Source organism: Castanea sativa, chromosome 1 (assembly GCF_040712315.1).
Source record: "Castanea sativa cultivar Marrone di Chiusa Pesio chromosome 1, ASM4071231v1".
NCBI classification, from domain to species: Eukaryota; Viridiplantae; Streptophyta; class Magnoliopsida; order Fagales; family Fagaceae; genus Castanea; species Castanea sativa.
This window is the reverse complement of record NC_134013.1, coordinates 26,920,743-26,946,336: the sequence shown is the minus strand read 5'-3', so window position 1 is coordinate 26,946,336 and position 25,594 is coordinate 26,920,743. Positions and strand designations below refer to the sequence as shown.

The 25,594-nt window shown below is 35.6% G+C and overlaps 2 protein-coding genes and 1 long non-coding RNA gene across 5 annotated transcripts; 2 read left to right on the top strand and 1 right to left on the bottom strand.

Annotated features, from left to right (window-relative positions):
* Nucleotides 1-10,158: 10,158 nt before the first annotated feature.
* On the bottom strand, nucleotides 10,159-13,132 carry LOC142622148 (uncharacterized). Of its 2 annotated transcripts, XR_012841872.1 has the most exons (3): nucleotides 12,677-13,122; nucleotides 12,258-12,346; nucleotides 10,159-10,994 (listed from the first exon to the last, which is right to left on the bottom strand). It is a non-coding gene; the product is annotated as an uncharacterized LOC142622148 (long non-coding RNA). The 2 variants fall into 2 exon arrangements; XR_012841871.1 differs by having other exon boundaries at nucleotides 12,258-13,132.
* An 805-nt stretch (nucleotides 13,133-13,937) lies between these two features.
* On the top strand, nucleotides 13,938-19,404 carry LOC142622599 (uncharacterized). Its single transcript, XM_075796115.1, has 5 exons — nucleotides 13,938-14,258; nucleotides 14,516-14,881; nucleotides 16,676-16,951; nucleotides 17,027-17,164; nucleotides 17,480-19,404. Exons 2-5 carry the CDS (start codon nucleotides 14,576-14,578, stop codon nucleotides 19,025-19,027), a joined length of 2,268 nt encoding a protein of 755 aa, XP_075652230.1. The 5' UTR covers nucleotides 13,938-14,258; nucleotides 14,516-14,575; the 3' UTR covers nucleotides 19,028-19,404.
* A 1,493-nt stretch (nucleotides 19,405-20,897) lies between these two features.
* On the top strand, nucleotides 20,898-24,845 carry LOC142622598 (subtilisin-like protease SBT3.3). 2 transcript variants are annotated; one of them, XM_075796113.1, is made up of 10 exons: nucleotides 20,898-21,189; nucleotides 21,295-21,386; nucleotides 21,496-21,593; nucleotides 21,730-21,885; nucleotides 21,973-22,646; nucleotides 22,757-22,842; nucleotides 22,931-23,176; nucleotides 23,260-23,374; nucleotides 23,669-23,861; nucleotides 23,986-24,845. In XM_075796113.1, the coding sequence occupies exons 1-10, from the start codon at nucleotides 21,094-21,096 to the stop codon at nucleotides 24,555-24,557; spliced, it is 2,328 nt and encodes a 775-aa protein (XP_075652228.1). In that variant the 5' UTR covers nucleotides 20,898-21,093; the 3' UTR covers nucleotides 24,558-24,845. The 2 variants fall into 2 exon arrangements, with proteins under 2 accessions (XP_075652228.1, XP_075652229.1); XM_075796114.1 differs by lacking the exons at nucleotides 20,898-21,189; nucleotides 21,295-21,386; nucleotides 21,496-21,593; ... (2 more) ...; nucleotides 22,757-22,842; nucleotides 22,931-23,176 and having other exon boundaries at nucleotides 23,182-23,374; nucleotides 23,673-23,861; nucleotides 23,986-24,838.
* The last annotated feature ends 749 nt before the right edge of the window (nucleotides 24,846-25,594 follow it).

Genomic DNA, 25,594 nt, shown 5'->3' with positions numbered 1-25,594 from the left:
CTAGGCATATGTTTGTAGCACATAGTCATTGTAAGGAGTTCCAGTTGAAGTGGCTAGAGAAACAATACCAACTGCACCCTGAGCTGCGGTGAAGGAAAGGGGATTGTTTTGATAGGGGTTGCTTTTAGTGGTGTTGTAGTAATCAGATTTTCTTTATGTACCTGTTGCTCTTTTTATTTATTTTATTGGCAGAAACTATGCTTACCATGGGTGTGTATGTAACTGTTGGGTACTCTTTCTATTCTAGTGGTAATTAAAAATGGGCATTCATTCTCTTTGGTTTTCTCTTTGGTTATTAATTAATTTTCCATTGAGTGATGGGTATAATTAAATATGCACATATGCCCTAGTTTGGTATAATTAAACCCTGTAATATAAGAAGCTTGGTTGCAAACATTTAGGTAACAATTGAATGAATATTCTTCATCTTCTCCTCCCTTGTTTTCCTTTGCCCTCTATCACATAACCCCATCTGCACAACTGCAAGAGATGCACAATAAATTGATTAGTTCATATGATGCTATAATTTTGAGGACTAGTATGGTACACATTTTATCAAATCCGGGGAGAAAACCTTGCATTTTTCAAGTTTTGAGTGACTGCAAGGTTTTGTCCCCATATTGTGCTATATTCATGTGATGGAACAAAAATTTAGGTTTATTATTGATATTATTACTGTTGGTGACTTGATGTTAAAACTAAAAACTGGTCAGAGGTTTGTATACTAATAGTATGGTACACAGTTGGTTGTTATAATGATGTGTAGTGTCAAATATTTTCATGAAAAAGTATCATATTTAAATCTATATTGTATGCTATTTGGATAAGAAAAAAAAATTATAAACTTACTTGGTCTCGGAAATTTCTGCTTTCATTGCATCTGTTTCAAAATATGTATTTTCAATATAGGTGCTATCTCCCATTGAGGTTCATGGTTTGGTTCTGTGTGCAATATTTGAAATCATTTTCAATTGCCTACTTATGAACCTTCCTTTACAATGAAGATTGGCAATCTCACTACTTTTCTCTTAGCAAAATTTTGTCTTGCCTGCTTGATCCAATCTTGACCAAGCACCCATGGTGTTGTGTACACAATCATGAGCCACCATGCCATTGCGTCCTTTTCAAAGGCTGCATCTCTTGTCAATTTAATCTGGTGTTTTGTTGGTTTGCGCCATCTTTCTTACTATTGGTTTCCATTTACAATCAGTGGATGTGTCAAGCCTTCTGAGTATATTTTAGTCATTTGTGTATGTAGAAGGCTGTTCTAATGTACATAGCTTTTATTAAAGCAAATTTGATTCCTTAACTTCCACAGGAGGTCTAGAACAATCACAATACTTCTCGAGGACTCTTCTTTTTCCATTGTCATTGACAAGATCTGAGGGGGATTTACTAACATGCAGTTAAGAAGGGGTGTTAAATGTTTATAAATGTGTATTTTTTTTTCTAATGTTTTATGCTTATAAACAAAAAGTGTTGTTTTTAATATTTTATACTAGAATGGTTGTGCAGTTTTAGTGTTAAGGGTTGGTGTATCTGTTGTGAGGGTATTAATAACTATGTTCTAGAAGTCATATTACTAAAGTTTTTTTCCAGATATAAAAAAGGTCTCATATATTAATAATTGTAAACTAATGTCTTAACTTATTTTCCTTAAATTTTGATTTATAGATAGTAGAAAATAAATTTGTACCTAAACTAGGAACATTGATCTGGGGGGAATCTTTATGTAATGTCCTAGCTTGAAATCACTGAGGAATGAGACAGCTTGAGCCATGCTCATATAACCAAAGGTTTTGAAGCACACATTGGCTATTGGTCTTCCTGGGTATATCAAACCAATTGCATACTCTGTGATAATGTTTAGCCTTGGTGTATGTATTTAGAACATTATATAATTAATGAGATAATAACAAATTATATGTAGATTATGGAATTGAATAATATTCTTATTTTAATGCCTGAGTTAAAGAAATGTGATCTAGTAGCTCCATCCAAGGGAAAATGGTTTAATTTAAAGTAGCTAGTTGTTTGATGCTACGTGAAATTATAGAAGAATATCATTATACTTGTTGGTATGGTATCTTGAATTATACAGGACATATGGAAAAGTATGTCTGATATAAGAATATGACATAGCTTGCATGACCAGGGCCAACTAATTGAGATCAGGCATTACTAATGAATTTTACTATATAAAAATTCAATATTTTACTTCTGTTGTTGCAAGAAAAATATTGAATTTTCATAACTTGATTATTTAAAAATATGCAGAGTGCAAGGGAAACTGCCATGGTCACACTAAGCAACATGTAAAACCACCAGGAAGGTATATCCTTGTATCTCTTCATCAATTTGGTATGGATATCCTCCTTGCCCGTATAAGAAGAACGACGCCTCTCATAGATTTCCCTATCCATTTAAGTGTAGATGAAACTTGACTTTACTAAAAAAATTCATAAAATATCAAAACCTTAAGAACTTGATAATAGAAAAGAGTAGTTTTGTTCATTGATTACTTTAAAAGAGGTTTGTATTGTTTAACATTTAGTGTCTCACTTTGAAAAGAAATTTGGTCTTAAATTCTAAAGCCATGTTGTATTCAAAAGCTTATGCCATTTTTGTTATGTGGAAAAAATCTAGGGCACGCTAAATACTTTTTGACTGTCTTGGTAAATTAATGATTCTAGCTGTGTAAATATGTTCTCACAGAGTTATTTTGCTAACTTAAACAAATAGCATTCTTACCATATTTGAAAACAATCAAAGAACTGTGAACATCAACCCATCTGAGAATCAATTGTGTATATACCTGCCATAGAATAGGGCCACATGTGTGAGCGTGGATGCAATTGTGGCAAATCCAAAGCCATAAGTGAGAGAAAAAAGCATGCTTAAATGAATCCATCCTTGCTCCTCATAGTTGGATAGATTTAACTCAAACTTGTCATTTACAATAGTTGATATGTTGTAGGCTTGACCTTGGGCTGTAAACAAGTGTGATAAAAAAATAGGAAATCTTCTTGCATTGTACAAGTCTAAACCCCAATGTCCTATAGGGATTGCAATATAAACTATCAACAAATAGTAGCAAAAACGTTGACAATAGAAAAGAAAGGGCTGATGAGGGGACTAATACATAAGATGGATGCCACAACAGAGCAGTCAAGTGTTAGGGCTCCAAGTCCAAGGCCTCTCATGCCTGAACCTATCTGCTGGGCTGTGACTGACTTGGTTAATACCCAACAGACCCATGATATGCTTGTGAGTGTTGTCAAGAGGTACTCTGGGACCAGATACCATGAGAAACAGCAAATTAGTGCAATTAGGTTCTTAATTTCTTGAATTTGCAAATTCTTTTATTATTCTACTCTACTAAACATCAATGAAGTATTGATACACTACACTTTTGTGACAGTGATTGCACTGTATTCATGTTATGGAACAAAAAATCAGGTTTATTACTGATATTATTACAGTTGGTGACTCGATGTAAAAACTAAGAACTAGTCAGAGGTTTGTATACTAATAGTATGATACACAGTTGGTTGTATACTAAAAACTGGGGAGAAAACCATATACACATATATAAACCTTGCATACATATAGGTTTGTATGTATTGGGATTTTTGTTTGCATAATTTCCATAACTTCTGGTTGCTACAGAACAATCATCAATATTTCAGTGCAGCATTTTTCAAGTTTGACCCCATAAATTAGATGTAGGAATTCAGCATTTTTCCTAAACACAAGATTGTTACCTAAATTTCTTTGTGCTCTCTCTCTCTCTCACTCTCTCTCTCTCTCTCTAATTCTTGATATTTCTTCTTATAATCTGTCAATGGTTGTTTCCCTTTCTTTACTGCTTCTCTTTGTTTCTTCTTATGCGTAGCCAGAATTGTTGCATTATGCTGAACTGACTTAGACTTCATATGTGTAGGTAAAAGTTTAATGCACTAGTTCCTAGCCAACAAAATTTCAAAACAAGTAACAACATGATGGATTTGCTAAACGACTCATCTGATTCCCAGCACCAGTTAGTTTCTATACTTTCCCCTCTAAATTTGAATATACAATCTATATATTACTAAAAGTTGAAGCGTAGTATTTAATGTTGCTACGCTTCCGTTGAGTCACATCAGCAACCATGTCATTTCCCTTCTTTATTCTAAAATTTTTCCATAATTTAAAAATACTTTTTTCTAAATATTTCTCATAATTTTAAAATACTATTAAAAAGAAATGATTTCCAACTTTGCACCATAAAGCCCAATCTTATGTTAATGTTGTTAATGTTGTCTTTAATGCTAACCCCTCTGTCTCCCCCTCCTCCTTTTGCTCTTCTTGTCTTTCACACTTTCTAAACTTCAGAATTTCACCTTTCTAACGCCAAACTCTCTCTCTTCCCTCCTTGGTCTCTTCATCTCCTCTGAATCACTTCTTCGTACCTGTTCAATTGCCATTTTTCTAAAAAAATCACTTTTTCACACCTGTTCTTCTCCTAGGTACGCATTATCTTTTCATCTATATATTACTAAAAGCTGAAGCGTAGTATTTAATGTTGCTACGCTCCCATTGAGCCACATCAGCAGCCATGTCATTTCCCTTCTTTTTCCTAAATTTTTCCCATAATTTAAAAATACTTTTTCTAAATATTTCTCATAATTTTAAAATACTACTAAAAAGAAATAATTTCCAACTCTGCACTATAAAGCCCAATCTTACGTTAATGTTGTTAATGTTGTCTTTAATGCTAACTCCTCTGTCCCCCCCTCCTCCTTTTGCTCTTCCTGTCTTTCACACTTTCTAAACTTCAGAATTTCACCTTTCTAATGCCAAACTCTCTATTTTCCCTCCTTGGTCTCTTCATCTCCTCTGAATCGCTTCTTCGTACCTGTTCAATTGCCACTTTGCTAAAAAAATCACTTCTTCATACCTGTTCATCTCCTAGGTACGCATTATCTTTTCATTTTGTTATTAACATTTTGCTATTCTTTCAACTAATTGAGCATTAATTCAGACCTTCTTCAAATCTGTCTCTTGATTAATGGTGGTTCTTCCTATTCCCGATCAAGAGTTTTTTCAAAACGTTCAATGGTTGCTTATTGGAAATAGAACACCCATTGCTTTATTTTTCTATATATATATCTGCAATCTCTTTGCCTCCATAGATAAAGAGCCTATCAGCCTAACCATACCAATGCAGAATCCAATCCTTCCCACTAATAAGCGCCCACGAAATTATCATATTTAAAGCCATGGGTATTTGTTGTGGGGTTCTCAGCAAACAAACAGACCCCAAAAAAAAAAAACCCAAAAGCTTTTAGAATCAAAGCCCTTCAACCTCCAAACCAAAACGTTGTCAACGTTAAAGAAGTGCTTGAACAATCTGTAATTTGGTTCTCACAAGTTCAGATAAGATATATATATATATATATATATATATATATATATATACATATTATTTTGTGTACTTCCATTGTTGAAGTTTCAACTGCCATGAGATGCTATCAAACCATGAGATTGTCTCTGTCTCTCTAGCTCTCGCTGCATTTTCTCCACTTCTACTGGTCTTCTTTGCTTGATTGTCATGGTGAGGGTTTTGGCTATTGCAGAAGATAGACTGGTTGTGCTTGACCCATTCAACCACTTATTTCTTTTGTAAATTGCCTTGGGCTGTGTTTTCACTTAAACGGTTTTTTAATGGGCGGACAAACCAATGTCCGCACCTCTTCAGTTTTTGTATTTTTTTTTTTGAATTTCATAAGTGATTAATGGGGTTGGGCATAATAAAATAATATTGGGTAATTAAATGGGCTAGACATGGTGTAAGATAATTTAAATAAAGATTTGCATAAAAAGTAGTAGAATATTAAACTCTAACAAAAAGTTTAAGTATATTAATTTCATATATATATATATATTTACATCCATTGATTGAGATACTTAATATTTATTTATGTTTGCTTTGATTTAATATTACTTATTTGTCTTATGAAAGTTATGATATATATATATATAAAAAAATCTGAAATATAGATATTTATATTTATTTGAATTATTTTAGTCAATTTTTATATTTTTACTAATTTAATATATTTATTTATTTTTTAAATAATTATTAAATTAATTATGATGTCATTATGGTTCGACCTCAGTTCGACTTTAAAAACCTTAAATATCTCCCTTTTACGATTCTTTGAACGGTTCGGATTTCAAAACTATGTTTGTAAATGACAATGTCATAAACAATCTATACCCACTTGGTGTCACAGATCCTATTTGATCCCTCAAGACATGGTCTTTGCTTGAATATATGTCATTGGTATAACAAATCGAAGAGCAAGTTATGGAGAGAGATCACAACTTTTCTTTTCTTTGTTTCTGATGAAAAAAGTATATGGGAAAATGGTTTATTTTTTCCAAATTTGGAAGGCTGTGGTTGGTCATGATTATTGAGAATTGGAGCTATTTGGTTGTTGACGATAAATGCATGAATGTTTTTAGGAAGTGGGTCATAAATGTTTTTAGGATTTGACAAGTTGGTTGTCAGTTGGAGCTTGTGTGTGTATGTTTAAAAAAAAAAAAAAATTATTTCACACTTTGTTATTGAAACAATTGTTACGTTGTAGGTATTGCATATATTCACCAATTGTAGGAGATACGATCCCGAATTCTATAGATTTAATTTTTAACTTATCCCAATGAAAAATTATGTATTTCTCTTAATGTACTATACAAAGAACAAACAAAGGGCTTATGATATTGCATGTATTTAAATTATAGGTGGGCAATTTTATCCAAACAAAAAAACATGTCTCAATTATGGCTTTGTGCAAAAAAAAAAAAAAAAATTGTAGCAAGTATGCTATTGCAATCCTGCTTTGTTTTTGAGTAGCTATTTGTTTATTTTATTTTGGCCATACAAGAAATGCACATTGCATTGAAGTGTGCATTGTCATTTGTTGTTGGACTAATATGTTTTTCGTATAAGGTTTTGTAATTCTATTTTAAACATCAATGAACACTAGCCTTTTTAGATATTGAATATAGACTTCCAAAGATATGCTTGCTATTTTTCTACTTGAAATTTCCAATGTTGTATGAAATTAGAACTTCTCTTTAAGGAGGTGAATGAAGAGCCAGTCAAGGAAAGATGAAATGTGGCCTTGAGCAAGAGAAGATTGTTGTACCATTCAAAAGGAATTGATAAGGATAAATATTTAATACTCACAAATAAGGATAAATACAATATTAATACTCTTTTTTTCCCGATGACAACTTATTCTTATCCCACGTATACTAAAATAACTTTATTTGCTTACCAGCCCAAAATATCTATAAGCTTTACTGTGCTAAAAAATATAAGCTAAAATATCAAGTGAGCCCAACAATTGCAGCTCCTGTTTCTCCTCATCTCAAAACTAGACATGGCACTGGCCTTTTTTCAAAGCCATCTATTATGCAGGTTTGGGCATTATATTTAGAGATAGTCATGGTTCTCCTGTTATAGTCCATAATTAATTCATTGCCAAGGAAACCCATTGTGGATGGCTGCCATGCTCTATTGAGTGTTACACTCCTGTCATGAACTGCGGATTGGGGATTTGATTTCGGAGTTTGCCAACTCAGTTGCTAGCATCAATTGGGTTGTAGGAACCATGCTTGAAGGAGATTTTAGATGTGTTAGAACAAATTCCTACTTTTTGTGAAATAGGCAGGACATATATCCTATAGGACAGTTTCTAGATTGTGTAATAAGTAAGGGTAAGTGTTGGAGTTCTCTTTTTTGGAATTTGCCCGTGCATGCACGGGTTAGCGACTAGTTTTTAGTAATCTTGGATGAAATTATGAAAACATATGCTTAGCTCTAGATGGTCATATTAAAATTAACCAATCCAAACCAAATTTAAGTGGCGTATCTTTTTTAGGTGTTTGACAGCTAGTTGATTAGCATAGCCATCAAATCATGGAAGCACATGACAATGAATTCAATTCAAACACTTTGCTTGCATGAGTTGGTGAGGGTACTTGATAGACATTAGACTGCTGTTTAGGCTTTAGGACTGTTAATTTATTGGTACCACATTTTTTAGCCCAGTACTAATACATGTTTAATAAAGTTTAACAACTTGTTTTTAGCCTACATGTATATAAAGTTCAAAAAGTTGTTCTTTTTCTCCCTTAGCATGAAGATCTATTACTACTACTGAAGGTGGAGTAATATTATAGTATCACTCCAAATTTTGTACATGTAATTAAAGTCGGTAACATATGCAGTTTCGAAATGAGTGACGACATTGTACTCACAGCATATTCAACTGGGTATGCAATTGTCGTTGCTTACATAGAGACGTATATGAACAAAGTACCAATGCATACAAATCTACAAACAGAGTATAAATGGGTACAATATATTTTAAATGGAAATGAGCGGAAATGTCGCAATGTCTTTGGATGTGTTTCGAGAATTGTGTAATACATTGCGCACTCAATATGGATATGACGGTACCAAAAGAGTTTGTTTGGTAGAGTCTGTGGCAATGATATTGGTGGTACTTGGTACTTGGTAGTGGCATGTGTAATAGAATGGTGCAGGATATATTTTAGCATTCGGGTGAGAAAGTAAGTCGACACGTGGACATGGTAGTTACATTGTTAGCCAATGTTATGCCAGCAGACATTATCAAGCTTGCTGATCTTGCATTTCCTAACTTGCCACAACATATTCGCAATTCAAATAGATATTGGCCATATTTCAAGGTACTTTGTGAATTTGGTATCTTCACTTGATTTTATTCAATTTATCTTTATGGTTATAACACATATCGAATTTCATATGGTATTTTTGTGGCAATGGTTAGGATTGCATTAGTGTGATTGATGGGGTTCATGTCCTCGTGGTCTTACCAGTTGATGATTAGCACCCATACAGAGGAAGGAAAGGGACCACAACAACGAATTGTATTTGCACATGTGATTTTGACATGAAATTCACATTCGCGTGTGTTGGATGGGAAGGGTCAGCGCATGACACAAGAATCTTTTTAAGTTGCTTCAATAATGAGAGTGACAACTTCCCAAAACCTCCACCTGGTTTGTAAATATGCAGTTTAATTACTGTATTAAAGTATGTATTATGTAGTGAAAATGCTAATATAATAAACATTCTCGTTTGCAGGAAAGTATTATCTTGTTGATTTAGGGTACCCTATGAAGAGAGGGCTCCTTGTCTCATATAAGGGGGAGAGGTACCACCTACCCAATTTTCAGCAAGGTCGACTACCACAATATCCAGAGGAGAAATTTAATTATCTCCATTCATCACTTCGTTCGGTCATAGAACAAACTTTAGGAGTTTGGAAGAATAGATGGAAAATTTTGAGAAGTATGCCAGCCTTTTATATAAGTACTTAAGAACGCATCATTGTTGCTACAATGGTTCTTCACAATTTTATTAGAGCACATGAAAATAGTGACCTTGGACGTGGGCTTTTTGCACAGGGCACATTTGGAAGTAGCGAGGGAGGTCATTATGATGAAATGACACATGTGATCTCTTCCTTGGACGAACCTGAGATAAAAGTGGTTCGGAACAATATCACAGCATCGATATGTGGGATGCTTCCATCGTAGGACTTAAGTTGTTACGAAAGTTATAATCCCCTTAATTGATTATGGTAACCATTATTTTTGTCACAATAGAAATTAGTGTGGTTGAAAATACCATTAACATTATGCTAATTTTTTTGTGGGAACCATAACTAATGGTTCACAAACTTGAATGTAATGCCATTTTGTTTTATGGTGATTTTTTGTTGGTAACCAGAACTGATGGTTCACAAAATAGGATTGTAATACCTTTGATTTATGAATTTGTATATATCCTTACGTGTGAAACTCATCAGTATTGCAATAGTAGATTTCAAGCTTACAAGGGACTTCTGAATAGACTCCAATCTTATCTGAACAAGAGACAAACTCAAAAGATTTTAAGATTGCAACAATAATCTGCCAGAAATTTTTTTTAAAAAAAACCTACCCTCAATTTTTGATAAAGACACCAAGAACCCTAACTATCAATTGCTGACAAAGTGTAAATAGAAATAAATATAATATATATATACACACACACACATACATAACAACATAACTTACAATCTCCATCAACTTGGCCATTAACATTATCTCCATCAAACGTCTCCATATATAACAGAAGTACAACTTCATACATATCATAAATTGTTACTTGCAATATAGAATAAGTTGTACAATTAATATACAAAACAAATGTAATAATACAAGTCTGTATTATTACATACATACACATCCCATTATGGCAAACACGCCTGATTTCGACTTTCCCAAACCTAGTAGACAAGATAAGAAATACTACAAACATGACCCAGGAGACTATTAGAGCTATCTTAAACTTCTTTGATTTCTCTTCAGAAATCATACGTGCAGCCTTGGCTCTTTCAGCCTTTCGTTTTGCAACTTGCTCCCTTTCTAATGCCGCGTCTGTCAGGACATGTGCTTGCTCCAACTCTTCATTAGCAACTTCCACCGCATGCTCCAATCGCTCGAATTTGGCTATAACTATAGGTGCTATTGCTGTGCCACGCGTACAACAGATGCTGGTATCTAATCACTTGAAGAACTTGCACGGTCATCATCATGCACAATAAAATGCAGCACATAAATAGGAATACAATGAATTGGTTCTTTAACGCACAACACAAATATTTTGCCAATACTTGGATATGGTACTTACCGGCGACCTATAGCGACAACTATAAAACCTCCTACCAAAAGTATGGAGTTTCAGGGACGTCCTAATGACATAGTTATCATTGTCACAGAAATGACCATCAGAATTGGAGAGATAGTTACTCGTTTCCGATATTGGTAGGAACTAGTAGTAGATAGTATGTTGGCTTGGACTAGTGAACAGTACAACTCACTTACTCTACACCATCATGTAAATAGGCCTGCATGACCCTCAAGAGTTACACATTAGAATTATCTTTGTTTGATATAATAATCTTTACTGTTAATCCAAACTATTTCTATTATAAAAAAAGTACTTGTAAGAGTAAACAAACAAAAAGAAGTGAGAAAGAAACAAAAAAAAGGCAAAACACTTTTTTTTTTTAATGATTGAAAGATAAAGTAAACACATTGAGGGTATCATACCATAAGTTGAGCATGTTTACACAATAATGACCTATGAAACACCAATATATTTACTGATCTCTAAATATTTGAAAACAAAAATTTTCTTTAAACTATAGTGCAAGAGGCATATATAAGACTTGAAACTGCTTCGTTAATATCATTCGGACGGACCCTGAGGTTGGAGAATTACAATAAAAGATCATTGTTTTAGATCATAGGAACTTAGAAAATAGGGGAAAAAAAACAAGAAGAGGGTGGGTGGGGGGGAAGAGGGGTGACTTTAGAAAGAGGCTGTTTTAGTCTCATACTTGTGCTTTTGGATATAAGAAAGATTTACGAGGATTGATTCACAGGAAAAAAAAACAAAGCAAAAGATTGCATATCAGTTGAAAAAGTCATGATTTCATACCCACGTTACCTCAAACCCCTAATTTCACAATTGTTAGCTCTCAAGTTTTACCAATCACTTAAGAAAAACAAAGAAATCATTTGAAGCTCTATGTTATTGCCTTTATAATATATTTTGATTAACTTTCACAGGAGATTGCAGGCACTTTTGCTAAGTAATTGTGTTAACCACCATTTTCCAAGTATAACTTCTACATTTTTGACTCTTCAAAACCAAACCAGGCATAAATTTCAATTATCAATTAGATTGAAGTTGGAGTTGATATTATTTAAGTCCTATTATTGTTGTATGCATGAATGGGACCACATCCTTAATCATAATTGCCAATCTGGCTAAGAACACAATTAATTTTGTGTACTTTATAACTTTTTCTTTCCTGTTTCTAAGTTTCTCTCTATCTCAATCTTTGTGTGATTCAGCACTTTATCATCAATGATTAAACTTATCATGAATGCTTGGTTAACTTTATAACGACAAAGCAGGACCAAAGATTGCAAATCAAGTTATCATGGAAACTTGGTTTATAGTACTTTATACAAATCCTATAGAAGCGTTTAGGCAAGCAATAAAACTTAAAAACAGAGAAATTCTATAATCAACAAAGAAAACAGAGGAAACAACAGAGGAGTGCTTGAATAAACTTATAGTGGAGAATTCATTAGAATACCCGGGTGAAGGCAATTTGTTCATGCCCAGTTCTGATTAGGTGACCCACGTCTCCACGTATTTGCCTCACAATTGAATTCCTATTATAAGCTAGTGCCATTTATGCAAAACCAGAAACAAAAAATAAATAAACCCATGTAAACTCTCCACAAAATATAGAGGAACCGACAAGAAAAACTCAACCATTAATTTTTTTTGGGATGTCTTAGAATGAAACTAGAAAAACAAAGAAGAGAATTTGCTACAAGTCAAATACATGCAAGCACATAACAAGAACAAAAAAAATCAACAGAAAATGCACTGTAAATCTATGTAACAATAAACATAAAAAAAATTGGTGTTAGGGTGGGAGAGGAGTGAAATTGGAAGAGGGGTGAAATCGGTTTATGGAAGGAAGAGTACTCTCTGCTGAACCTTAACCTGATCTTCATCGGCGTCAGATTGGGAGTTGTTCCTTATGGATTTCTCTTCTGGGCATGGACTTGGATTGTGTTCTCGAAGACAGGCGTTAGGGCGGGAGAGGAGTGGAATTGGAAGAGGGGTGAAATGGGTTTATGGAAGGAAGAGTACTCTTTGCTTAACCTCAACTCGATCTTCGCCGGCGTCGAACTGAGAGCTGTTCCTTGTGGATTTCTCTTTTGGGCATGGACTTTGATTGTGTTCTCGAAGATAGGGGTTAGGGTGGGAGAGGAGTGAAATTGGAAGAGGGGTGAAATGAGTTTATGGAAGGAAGGGTACTCTCTGTTGAACCTTAACCCGATCTTTGCCAGCAACGGACTAGGAGCTCTTCCTCGTGGATTTCTCTTCTGGGCATGGACTGATTGTGTTCTCGAAGACATGTGTTAGGGTTAGGGTGGGAGAGTAGTGGAATTAATAAAAAAAAAAGAAGCAAAAACGCTACAGTACTTTCAGTTGAAGCTACAGGGTTTTAGCCCAAAAAATTAGCTGGCGTTTAAAAATTATTTGCTACAGTGTTTTCAGTTTTCAGCAAATAAGAGGTATCCAAATAGACCCTATATAACATATCATAATTGATGGAAGGACAAAATTTAATTACAAAATTGGTTGTAGTTTAAGGCTATAATCTCACTCAATAAAATAAAAATTACAGCATATTTTGAAAATCTAACCGTTGAATTACATGTTCTTTACGCTCTTAATACACATTAAATTTTGTGTTAATTAGATATTATTTACTATATAATCTATAAGCTTATATTTTGTGCATAATTTTAAATTACAAAAACTTGTAATTTAAAAAATTTATTGATAACATAATTATTAATCTTTAATTTTCTTAAAATTTTGCAAGCATGAATGCTATAAGAAGAAGATGTAATTCAATGGTGAATTTGTTAAAATTTATCTCTAATACAAAGATATTAACTTTGTAATCTAAGACTACAACTAATTTTGTAACTAAACATAATTTGTGAAATATAAAAGAAACACAAAAAGTGATTCCAAAACTTGTATTATGCGTACAGATTGTGTGCAATAGCGATCGTGATAATCATTGCTCCTTAAAATTTTCCACCACCTGTGGAATTGATAGCATTTGCAGTTGCACACAGCACTTAGCGCGATTATTGGCAACTTTGGCATCTAGATGACATTTTGGCAAAAGGGAAAATTTATCCAATCTGGACTTTGCACAAGTCACACACACCTTGAAGTTTGAGCCCATCTCTTGCTACTTGCTAGTCCTGTCCCTCTCCGAAGTCAACCTCAGCCCCTTTTCTATGTTCCATTCCATTGTTTCTCTACCGCATCTGTCTCTTTCACCCATTACCCCACACTTTTGCTGCTTAGTGAATTTCTCAATCTAACTATACCATTATTACTGGTGTGGGGGCTTTTAAAAGTTTAAACCTTTTTTAGTTTCCCTCTTTTTTACTACCATGTTGTCTGGTAGAGCCGTAGAAACATTTGACAAAGACTAGGTAGCAGAAGAAAGAAGATTGATGAGGAACAAAGAACTAACATAGTAACTTGAGCCCAGGTATGTACTGTAAAATTAAACATTTGCTTCTCACTTCTCGCTTTGTTGTAGTTGTATTATTCTCTGCATATAAAGCCAAACAAAGCGCACAATCTGAGACCCTTCACTCTCAGACTTTTCTAGTAAATAATTGATCATTATTATTTTTTATTTGTAATACTACACAAAGTACAACAATGCTATATATATATAATATATATATATATATATTATTTTATTGTATTGATATCTTCATCAAGATTTGGTTTTGTATAAAGATTTGGATTATTCGGGTTCCATTTCCATTGGGGTCGTCGGTGTGTCAGTGAAAGAAGCAGATGGGAAGGTACAGTTTTGTCGGTGGGAGTGGGAGGGACAGGGACGAGCTTTCATTGAGGTCTCAGAGGCTCATAGAGGCTGCTCTAAGTGGGGACTTGGAGTTCGTGACAGAGTGTTTGGCATTGGAGGCTGTGGACGTGAACTATATTGGGACAGTGAGCTTGAGAGTCAAGTGCATTGAGACTGTGCTGAGAGAGGAAGAGGCTGATGAGGTTGAGATTGAGTATAGGGGCTTTGTCACCGATGTCACTCCGCTCTTTGCTGCTGCTCATTCGGGTCACGTTGATATTGCCCGGAAGCTCCTTGTATGGTCTTGGTTTGCACTTGTTTATTTGTTCATTTTTCCATATAGTTCCATACTTCCATAATGCATTTTTTGTGTCTGTCCTTAAAAATTGTAACATTCATTATGGAGCAGTTGCCATAGGTTTCCAATCGTATGGTATCTATATAATAATTTATTTGTGACATTCAGAGCATGAAAAGCTAAAGTGAATTTTACTATATTTCAATTTCCAAGCCTTGCGCTTGTAGCCAAAATGATTTGGGCTCATAATGTTTTTAGTTGTTAGAATAAAGGTAAGTGATTAAATCCATAATTTCTTATTACTTGTTAGCTTAAGTTTTTGGTATAAGTGATAGTTTATCATTAATCTTTGTAGACCTTGTTTCTGGTTTTGAGTGACATGTTCATGAGCTGTTCATGCATACACCCCTTTTGCTTTTATTGGCTATTATGTCTAGACTCCTTAGTCCTTACCTTTCTAATTTGATGTCAAGGATCATGAATTGCATCTACCCCTTTTGATCAATTATTACCTGTGATGCTATCATGGTATGAAATAAACTGACTTGCACCAATGAAGAAAGCATAAATCCATGTTCTAAAAGGTTCTATCCAGTGCACAAAGCCTTCACTTTTGGGGGGTTAGAGAGAGGTGATTGGTTGGCAGCCTTACCCCAAATGTTTTCTTTGGAGAGGCTAGTTCCTAAATTTTGACTTGCGATTGGTCCTTTTTAGTGAAAGGCACTTACCATTACACCAAGGCCCTCCTCTAAATCCATCTTCTATATGTTAAAATATAATTTTTAATTAGTTAAATTTTGTCAAAATCAGTGGTCTTGTAAACAATCTCTGTTGCGGAATAGGGGGTGCCTGGTTTTTCTTGGCTTTGGGATTTTTAATATACACGAAAGCCAACCATATTTTATGCAGTTAACATCTGATCTGGGTATCAGTGGCCAATTGGCTACAACAAAGTATAAAATTAAGGACTTCTGCAACAATATTTTTCCATTTCTTTTCTCCTATTTAAATCTAATCATTTATCTAGGTTGTCAGTTCTAAGGTACAAATTATATTTAGAATAGTGGCGTGATCATTTGAGTCATTTTCTTAGAACAGGATATGAACATTTGAAAGAAAAGCTCTGCTGGGAGTACTAAAATTGATATATACAAAAGATGAAATTTAGAAGTTGTCAAATGCAATATAAATTTGAATTGAATATTCTGTGTCTTGATCTTTCTCTTTTTGGGGTTCCAACGTGAACATACCATTAGTGGGCATTGGTTTTCTAGTATTGATTTCATGAATTTACAATATTAGTGCACCTTAACAATTAAATGACTTTTGATTGTTTCTCAAACATTGGGTTTTGGTGATTCATGCTCTAGTTAACTGGAGGTGTGCTTTTTTATCATAGTATATAGGACTATAGCAAATGTGGCAAAATTTTCAAAATAATAATATTATTTTGATAATAATTATTTGAATTGGCAATGCTGTAAAACATTTTGGGTTTCTAGTATTTTTTCTAAAATCGTGTCTTGGAAACATCATTTTATGTGCTGACACTTAAAATCCAGCCAAGTTTGCTGAAATTATGTTTAAACAAAAATGATTTTAGGCTCTGCAATTGTGCTTGTAAAAGGCTAAATTCCCAAATAACTTCAAAACAAACAGTGCCAATTTAAATATTTAATATTAAAAAGATATTATTTTACAAAATTTTCCCATGTGTTGATTGCCGATGAATATACACCTTTCAACTTGTGCTATATATCCCAATATTTTTCTTATGAGTTTTCTTCTACAGTCAACTGGAGCTGATGTAAACCAGGAGTTATTTCGGGGCTTTGCAACCACTGCTGCAGCTCGTGAAGGTCACTGTGTCCTCCTCGATATGCTTCTTAAGGCAGGTGCATCTCAATCAGCTTGTGAAGGTGCCTTTCTGGAGGCCTGCCTTTATGGTCAGGCTGAAGCTGCAGAGTTGCTGATATGTTCAGAGATGATGGGACAAGATGTGGCCAAACATGCTCTTGTATCTGCAAGCTGCAGAGGATTTGTTGATGTAGTGACTGCCTTAGTTAAGGTGTGTATTGGAAGTTTTGGTACAATAAATTTTCTTTTGGGAGCGATCTGTGTTAAATGATTTTCACTCTTACAGAATGGAGTGGACATAAATTGCATGGATAGGGTTCTCTTGCGCTCGATTAAGCCTGCATTGCATGCTAATGTAGACTGCACACCGTTGGTGGCTGCAATTGTGAGCCGACAAGTGCCCCTGGTTAAATTCTTGTTGGAGGTAATGAGTCCATCCATTTCCTCTACATATTTCTTTGATTTAATCATCTTTGAACTAATCACCTACTTTTCCTATACACATTTCTTTATAGTAATCACATTATATCACAGGATTGCATTTATATTTATCTGATTTTAGCTTTTTTTTAACTATTAAACATTCAAGTCTAATAATACATGTATATTAGAGTTCCTTCAATGTATCTACAACTGAAAGATATTTTGCATGTCTGTCTTGGATTATGAGCAAAGCTCGTTCCTCTGTCTTCATTTCAATACCACCATTAAAGTTTGGATTTCACATGTATGTGTTCAGGCAGGTGCAAAAACTGATTGCCATGTCAGGCTGGGAGCTTGGTCGTGGGATATCTTTTCTGGAGAGGAGTTAAGGGTTGGTGCATGCTTGGGTGAGCCATATAATGAAGTTTGGTGTGCAGTGGAGTATTATGAAGCAAGTGGAAAAATTTTAAACCTCTTGCTTCAGCACCAAATTTCATCCCTTGAAAGTCAACAGCAGGGGAGAACCCTTCTTTGTCATGCAATCCTTTGTCAGAATCCTGATGCAGTTGGAGTGCTCCTTAATGCTGGCGCTGATGTTGAGTTTCCCATAAGAACCAAGAAGGGACATGAATTTTATCCTCTCCATCTGGCTACTAGAATGGGCTTCCTTCCCATTTTAAAACAGCTGATTTTGCATGGTTGCCAAGTAAATTCGAGAACTGAAATTGGTGATACTGCCCTGATGGTGGCTGCCAAATCTGATCAGGCTGACTTTTTTTTGGAACTAATAATTTCAGGTGCCGATTTGGGTCTGACCAACAATTATGGGGACACTGCACTGCAATTGGCAAAGAGAAGTGTCTTTGGGTCCTCTTTGGTCAATATCCTTAAGCAGGCAATTCAAACCGGAAAAAAGATCTTCTCCAGCAATCTTGAGGTATTCTCTTTGCTGCACTTTGTTGCAGGAACTGGTAATGTGGAGCTTCTACAAACGGTCCTCCCAGATTCTTCTGAAGATATTAGTAAGCATGATGGCTTAGGTTTGACACCTATTCTGATTGTGGTGAAGGCTGGACATACTGAGGCCTTCCGTCTCCTTTTAAATGCTGGAGCTGACATCAGTGTAAAGAGCAGGGAGGGGCAGACAATTGGGTGTCTCTTGCAGCATCATCCCTTTGATGGTGCCAGGATTCGGTTTGAGGAGATATTGCTTGATGCTGTGCTTGCTAATAAACTCAAAGGCTATTCAGAATTTAGAGCTATACACTTTGCAGCAAAAATAGGAAATTTGCCTGCAGTAGTTGAGCTCTTGAAAATGGGATTCTCTGTAAATACTTTGGATGAAAATGGGCATTCACCTCTCATGGTTGCAGCGAAGGAAGGCCATGCTGATGCCTGCAAGCTGTTACTACAAAGAGGTGCTGATTGTGGTATTGTCAATAGCAGTGGGGAGACAGCCTTATCTCTGGCTAGGAAAAGCAGTAATTGTAAGAATGCAGAAGGTGTGATAATTGATCACTTAGCTCGTTCTCATGTGCTTCTAGGGGAGGAGCTCTGCAAGCATACACGTGAGGGGAGAGGTTCTTCACACATGAAGGTGGTTCGGATGCTCAAATCTGGCTTGTTGTCATGGGGAAAAACTAGTCAGAGGAATGTGGTGTGTAAGGAGGCTGTTGCTGGGCCAAGTGCACGCTTTTTAAAGAATCAGAGGAACGGTACTGGGAATGGAAACAAATTAGTTTTTCGGGTACTGACTGAGACAGAGAGAGAGATTCACTTTGAGGGAAGCTCTTATGCTAAATTGGAACTCTGGGTTCATGGCATTAATCTCATTGTAAAGGAGGCAGCTTCTGGTGCTTGGTGACCAAATTCTTCAGCCGGGACTTACCAAAAAAAGAAATTTTCAGTTGAGAGTAAGACATACTAATTGAATTATATACACAGATAAGGCAATAGAGTTTGTTAATTTTTAGTGTGATTTCTTTGCTTTACTTAGCTCTGTTGCTGTTTCATTTTCTGTTTTTAAAGCATGAAAAAACAAAATCAGTTACACCTTTTTTTTTTTTTCCTTTTCTTTTTTGGGGGGGCGGGGGTGGGGAAGAGGGGATTGTGGGCCCTATAAGAAACTCTACCAAAGCCTTGTCAATATGTTCAGTGTAAGATTTGTACTATCTCCTTCATTGTTGAATTTTCCCTCTTAAATTAAAGAATTAAATGGATGAATGCCTGGCTTGTCCGCCATTTGTTAGTCCTAGCCACCAACTATCATGATGCATTGTATTTGGAAGCTTCTGGATTAATGCAGCAGGGCACGAATTTTGAATGCTTAAATTTAACTAGTGCCCCATTGAGAAATATATGGTATTTGTATGACAGTTTGAGGCCAAAAGTCTGGTCCTGTATATGTGCACCATGATAGGGAATGCTTAGAGAAAGTGTGGTGATATGCTCTTATTGTGGACAAGAAAGTAGCCATCTGGATGGAAAATATTGTGTTCCATTCTAGAAGGTGTTGACATTTTCTTGATAATGTGGAACACCAGCTACCTACCTTATGATATGCTTTTTTATTGTAGACTTTTGGTGCCAGTGCCTATGATGATTTTAATGCACAGAGAAGTCGCTGGCTATATTCAATGATATCATTAAGACCTTTTTTTACATGATATTGATGAATTTTGGATATCATACTTTTTAATGTTTCTGAAACGCAAGTAAGCCTGCTAAATGCGTTAAATATTAGAACTTTGGTAACATTGTTATCAGAATGAATGAACCCTTTCGAATGGTAATTGATTGTTGGCAGAGTCTGCTTTACATCTTCCTTTCATATAGGAAGGTTCATAGTTCAGATTAGGGGTTTCCTGTAGTGCTACAAAAAGTGCTTTAATATTCTTAAAGCTCTTTTAGCGGAAATTGCGCTTGACAGTTTCACTAAAGAGCTTTTAGGAGATTCTTATATTCAATATTTTATAGTACCCAACACTCAAACACTAAAACATCTTTAGTTAACGATTTATTTCGCAATAAGATATATATGGACCAACAGAGAGTCTATGGAGTATGAACACAACTTTTGTGCTTCAATTTTGATTTTGATTGTGAGAGGTAGAGAAAAATGTGGTGTGTCTATATAAAAAGGATGGTTTATCAATATCATCAAATTGAAATAAAAGGTGTGACAAAGTGTATGACGGTAAAAAAAGGGTAAAAAATGATCGCTCTATCTTTTTGGGACACAAATGTCAGCAACTCTAATAATCAACAATTGCAAACTATGGCACAAAGTACCAATACTTATCAATGTATATGCGCGTAGCCTTCAGTTGACTTCTGCTTCAATAGAGAGGTGTACTTTTCTATGCTTGTTCACCACTTCATCTACTGTATTTTCTTTTTCCTTTTTCGTGTTCCCATGATTTCATTTCAAAAAATAGAAAAAGACAAAAAGCTGGCGTACGTTAAAACTGCGTGAAGTGCACTCTCCAAAGGAAGACATTGAAGCTATATTTTCCGGACCAGGGCGTGTACGGTAAGTGAGAGTACGTGCGTGAGTGATTACTATTAACGACTCTATCAGCCACCATGATGACAGTCCGTTATCTGCAAAGAAGTGACGGTCAAATCATTTTTAGTTGAGTCAAGGTTGACCTTTTAATATTATATATTAAATTTCCACTTTGTACAGCGTTGAGGTGCAGCCAACCTCTCATGACCAAATTGTATTCTAGTTGTAAAAAACAGCACAAAGTAACATAATCTGCAAAGCCCACCTGAGTTTCTATGGTTGGTACTTGCTTCTAAGTGATTCATAACTCCAAGTTTTATCCTGTGATTTCTAGCTCAAGATTTCCAACCCATATATTATCATACTTGATCTTTAAGTTTAACCAGCCTGCCTATCTTTAGCTCAAAACTGTTATAGATGATATGGGCAACAAAATGAGTCCCTTGTTTGTCTTAGTATATCTATTTTTGGTTCTGAATGGCGAGGGCATCATAACAAACGTGGAGGCTAAGAGCAATGTACACAATATTCAACCAATATCCAGCAACAATTTATTTTTCTTAATTTTGTTAGTTTTAAGAAGTCCTTAATTGGGTGTCCACTATTTCCTTTCCAATATACAGGTTCACATAATTTATCTGGGAGAGAGGCAGTACGATGAACCCAAGTTGATCACAGATTTACATCATGATATGCTTGCAAAAGTAGTAGGGAGGTATGACATAAATCAAGGGGAAAAAAAGCATAAACTTATCGGTTGAGAATACAATCAAATCTGACTTAAATGTTTTTTTTAATAATTATAATAATTGATTTTTCTGCAGCAATGAAATGGCGTCAGACTTGATGGTCTACAGTTACAAACATGGCTTCTCTGGATTCGCAGCCAAGCTCACGAAGTCTCAAGCACAAAAACTTGCTGGTACCAACTAAAACAATTAAATACCATGAAGAAGTTGATGACACGTCTAATTAAAGTCTAAATCATGTCTGTGATTACTAACATAATATTGTGCTTATCATTGTTTTTTAAATTATTGTTCATGTGACTGCTTTAGAGTTGCCTGGTGTTGTTCGAGTCATACCAAATAGGCTTCACAAGCTGCAGACAACTAGGAGCTGGGATTTTCTTGGTCTCTCTTCTCATTCTCCTAACAATATTCTTCACAGTAGTAATATGGGTGATGGAGCTATCATTGGTGTCTTTGATACAGGTTCATAAACTTCACCATCTTGATAATCTCTCTCTTTCTTTCTTACATGTCTATAATCGATACTCAACTAGTCACCTAATGAGGCAGGACTATGGCCAGAGTCCAGAGTTTTCAGAGATGAAGGCCTTGGGCCAGTTCCACCTCGTTGGAGGGGTGTCTGTAAATCTGGGGAGAAATTCAATGCCTCAACACACTGCAACAGGAAAATTATTGGAGCGCGATGGTACATCAATGGATTTCTTGCTGAGTACGGAAAGCCATTGAACACATCTGGAGACCAAGAATTTTTATCTCCAAGAGATGCAAATGGACATGGCACACACACAGCCAGCACAGCTGGTGGTTCATTTGTGGGCAATGTTAGCTACAAGGGCCTTGGATCTGGAACTGTTAGAGGTGGTGCACCTCGTGCTCGCTTAGCCATATACAAGGTTTGCTGGGATATACTTGGAGGCCAATGTTCATCAGCTGATATACTCAAAGCCTTTGATGATGCCATACATGATGGGGTTGATGTTTTATCTTTGTCAATTGGGTCTTCCATTCCTCTGTTCTCAGATGTTGATGAACGTGATGGCATTGCAACTGGTTCATTCCATGCTGTGGCTAGGGGCATCACTGTAGTTTGTGGAGCTGCAAATGAAGGACCTTCAGCATATACAGTACATAACACAGCACCATGGATCTTAACTGTTGCAGCAAGCACTATGGATCGAGCATTTCCTACATCCATTACACTTGGAAACAATAAAACTTTACTGGTATGATGGTTGTGAGTAAGGCAAATTGCATATTGAAATTTCAAACAGTCTCATCACAGTTTCTTTTGAGCATGGAAATGAAGTAATTGGCTTTGTGATTATTCTTGTAGGGTCAAGCCATTTTTACAGGAAAGGAGATAGGTTTTACAGACTTGGTATACCTGGAATCCACAGAATTTGATCCTAATGCAGCAGGGTAGCTTGAAGTGTTTCTTTATGTGAGCATGGTTGTGATTAGCAAGTTAGTTTGAAGCATGATTCTTTTTTCTTGATTACACTTGCAGTATGTGTGAAGACCTTTCACTCAATAACATTTCAGTATCTGGGAAGGTGGTGCTCTGCTTCACTTCAACTGCTCGTCGGATTGCTTTAGTACAAGCATCAGCAGTTGTAAAAGAAGCAGGAGGTGTTGGGGTTATTGTTGCCAAGAAGCCCAGTGATGCCTTTTCTTCATGTGACGCTGACTTCCCATGCATTGAAGTTGACTATGAAATTGGCACCAGGATACTATTTTACATCAGGTCTACCAGGTAACAACGCAGTTATGATAATTCCTTTACTTCGTGATTATTATCTAATCCTTTGATTGAGGGTATGGGAATGGAGTTCACAGGTCTCCTCTAGTAAAGTTAAGCCCTTCCAAAACAATTGTGGGCAAGCCAGTATCACCCAAGGTGGCCTATTTCTCATCCAGGGGGCCTAACTCTATTGCACCAGCAATTCTCAAGGTTTGTTTTTACTACAAAGTATGACTTTGATTATTCTGCCTTATTATCCTGTTTTTCTTCAATGATTTTAAAAATACTTTAGGTAACAGATTGTTGTTTGCATTTTACCTCATTATCAGAATGACTTACAATGTGTCTAATTATTTTACCCTGCCCTACATGGTATTTAAAGAAAAGTTCACATACATACTCTACTTGGGTCCTGGTTTGAGTGTCCAACTTAGCCTGATCAGGAAGTGCAGGGTTTCTTACTACATTCTTTTGAGACTATCTTGTTATTTCTATGTGGGACAGCCAGATATAACTGCACCTGGTGTCAACATATTAGCTGCCACTTCTCCCCTTGGTCAATTTATGGATGGTGGATATGCCATGCTATCTGGAACTTCAATGTCAACTCCTCATATCTCAGGCATTGTGGCACTTCTCAAAGTGTTGCATCCTCACTGGTCCCCAGCAGCCATTAAATCAGCTCTTATCACAACTGGTACTTCCATGCTGATAACCTTCATTTAGCGAGTTCTTTTTTCTTTTATGGTTCATTGCCACTCAGATAATCATGTATATTAAACTTACTGATCATGTGTGGATGTTTACAAATCCTAATGCAGCATGGCAGACTGGTCCATCTGGTTTACCAATCTTTGCCGAGGGATCTTCTCAAAACCTTGCTAATCCATTTGACTTTGGAGGTGGCATTGTAAATGCAAATGGGGCAGCAGACCCTGGACTGGTATATGACATGGGCACAACTGACTATATACATTACCTCTGTGCCATGGCTTACAACAACTCTGCTATCTCTCGGCTCACAGGGCAATCCACTGTGTGCCCCAGTACTAAAGTCTCCATTTTGGATGTAAATCTACCTTCCATAACCATACCAAATCTCAGAAATTCTTCCACTATCACCCGAACTGTTACAAATGTTGGAGCCTTGAAAACCATTTATAGAGCTGTTATTGAACCTCCAATTGGCATTATGGTATCGGTAAAGCCTGATGTCTTGGTCTTCAACTCTACTGTCAAGAAGATCTCCTTCAAGGTTACAATCTCCACAACCCACAAGGTGAACACTGGCTACTATTTTGGAAGCCTAACATGGACTAATGGAGTGCATGCTGTAAGGAGTCCTTTGTCTGTGAGAACTGAGCTCTTACAATCTTATGCTGATGATAACTAAAAAATTGCGGATTTATGAGGTTCTTAATTTCATGTTAATGCCACCACAAGGGTATTGCTTTTTCTACTATTCATAGCTTTTATTCAAATTTTCATTCATTCTGGAGAATTGTCTTGGGTCTCCATCTTATCCATAATAATAAAGGTTATAAGTTTATATGCAATCTTTTTAATCCATCTTGGGATTTGAACAACTATTCAGCATTATCCAAGTAGACATGATGACCTCTTAAACAAAGGAAACCCGTGTTTAAGAACATAATGTAATACATAATTAATTATTGGCTTCAATGAAAGCATGAGCTGCAACAAAAATAATTGGATAATGACCATGTACAATTGAACCAAATAAAGGAAATCTCTTTACCTACAATAGAAGCAAAACTCAAGTTAGTAAATAATCTATTTTCACATTGTGAATGACTGGATTCAGTGAATTTTTGGTTCTGTAGTTGAATGCAGTAGAAATGAAATGACCAATGTTATAAAGCAAAATGCCACCACGGAACATCATAATCCTGAGATTTTCATGTAGGGTGCAATATTGGACATTAGATTTAACAGAAAAAACTGAAGATTGGTTGCCCTATATCAGTTCCTATCTCATCCTTCAAAGAGAAAGAAAAAGCAGGCTTCTTGGAGTCCTAGAAATGAAGACTGACTGATTCAATAGTTTTGATTTGTTCATTGTGCATTCTTATCTTTTCAACTTATTTTATAATTTTCATACGCACACACAACCCCCTCCCTTTTAGGTTTTAGCTATTTGTAATTCCCCAAATGCTTTCCTGAAATTACAGAACTTTTTGCATTCATAACAAATGGATATAGATATGCTTACATTGTCCTCTCTTCACTAGAAATTCATCATGAATGTAATTTTTTGAGTAACGAGACTAAATCAGATGAAACTGATCACGCTTCTATAAACCTTCAACACCTTCAATAATTCTATGACAATACGAAACATGAAATGAACTATAAGCCTATAGAGCCAAATATATGATATGAATATTTCCATAGTATAATCAAATGATG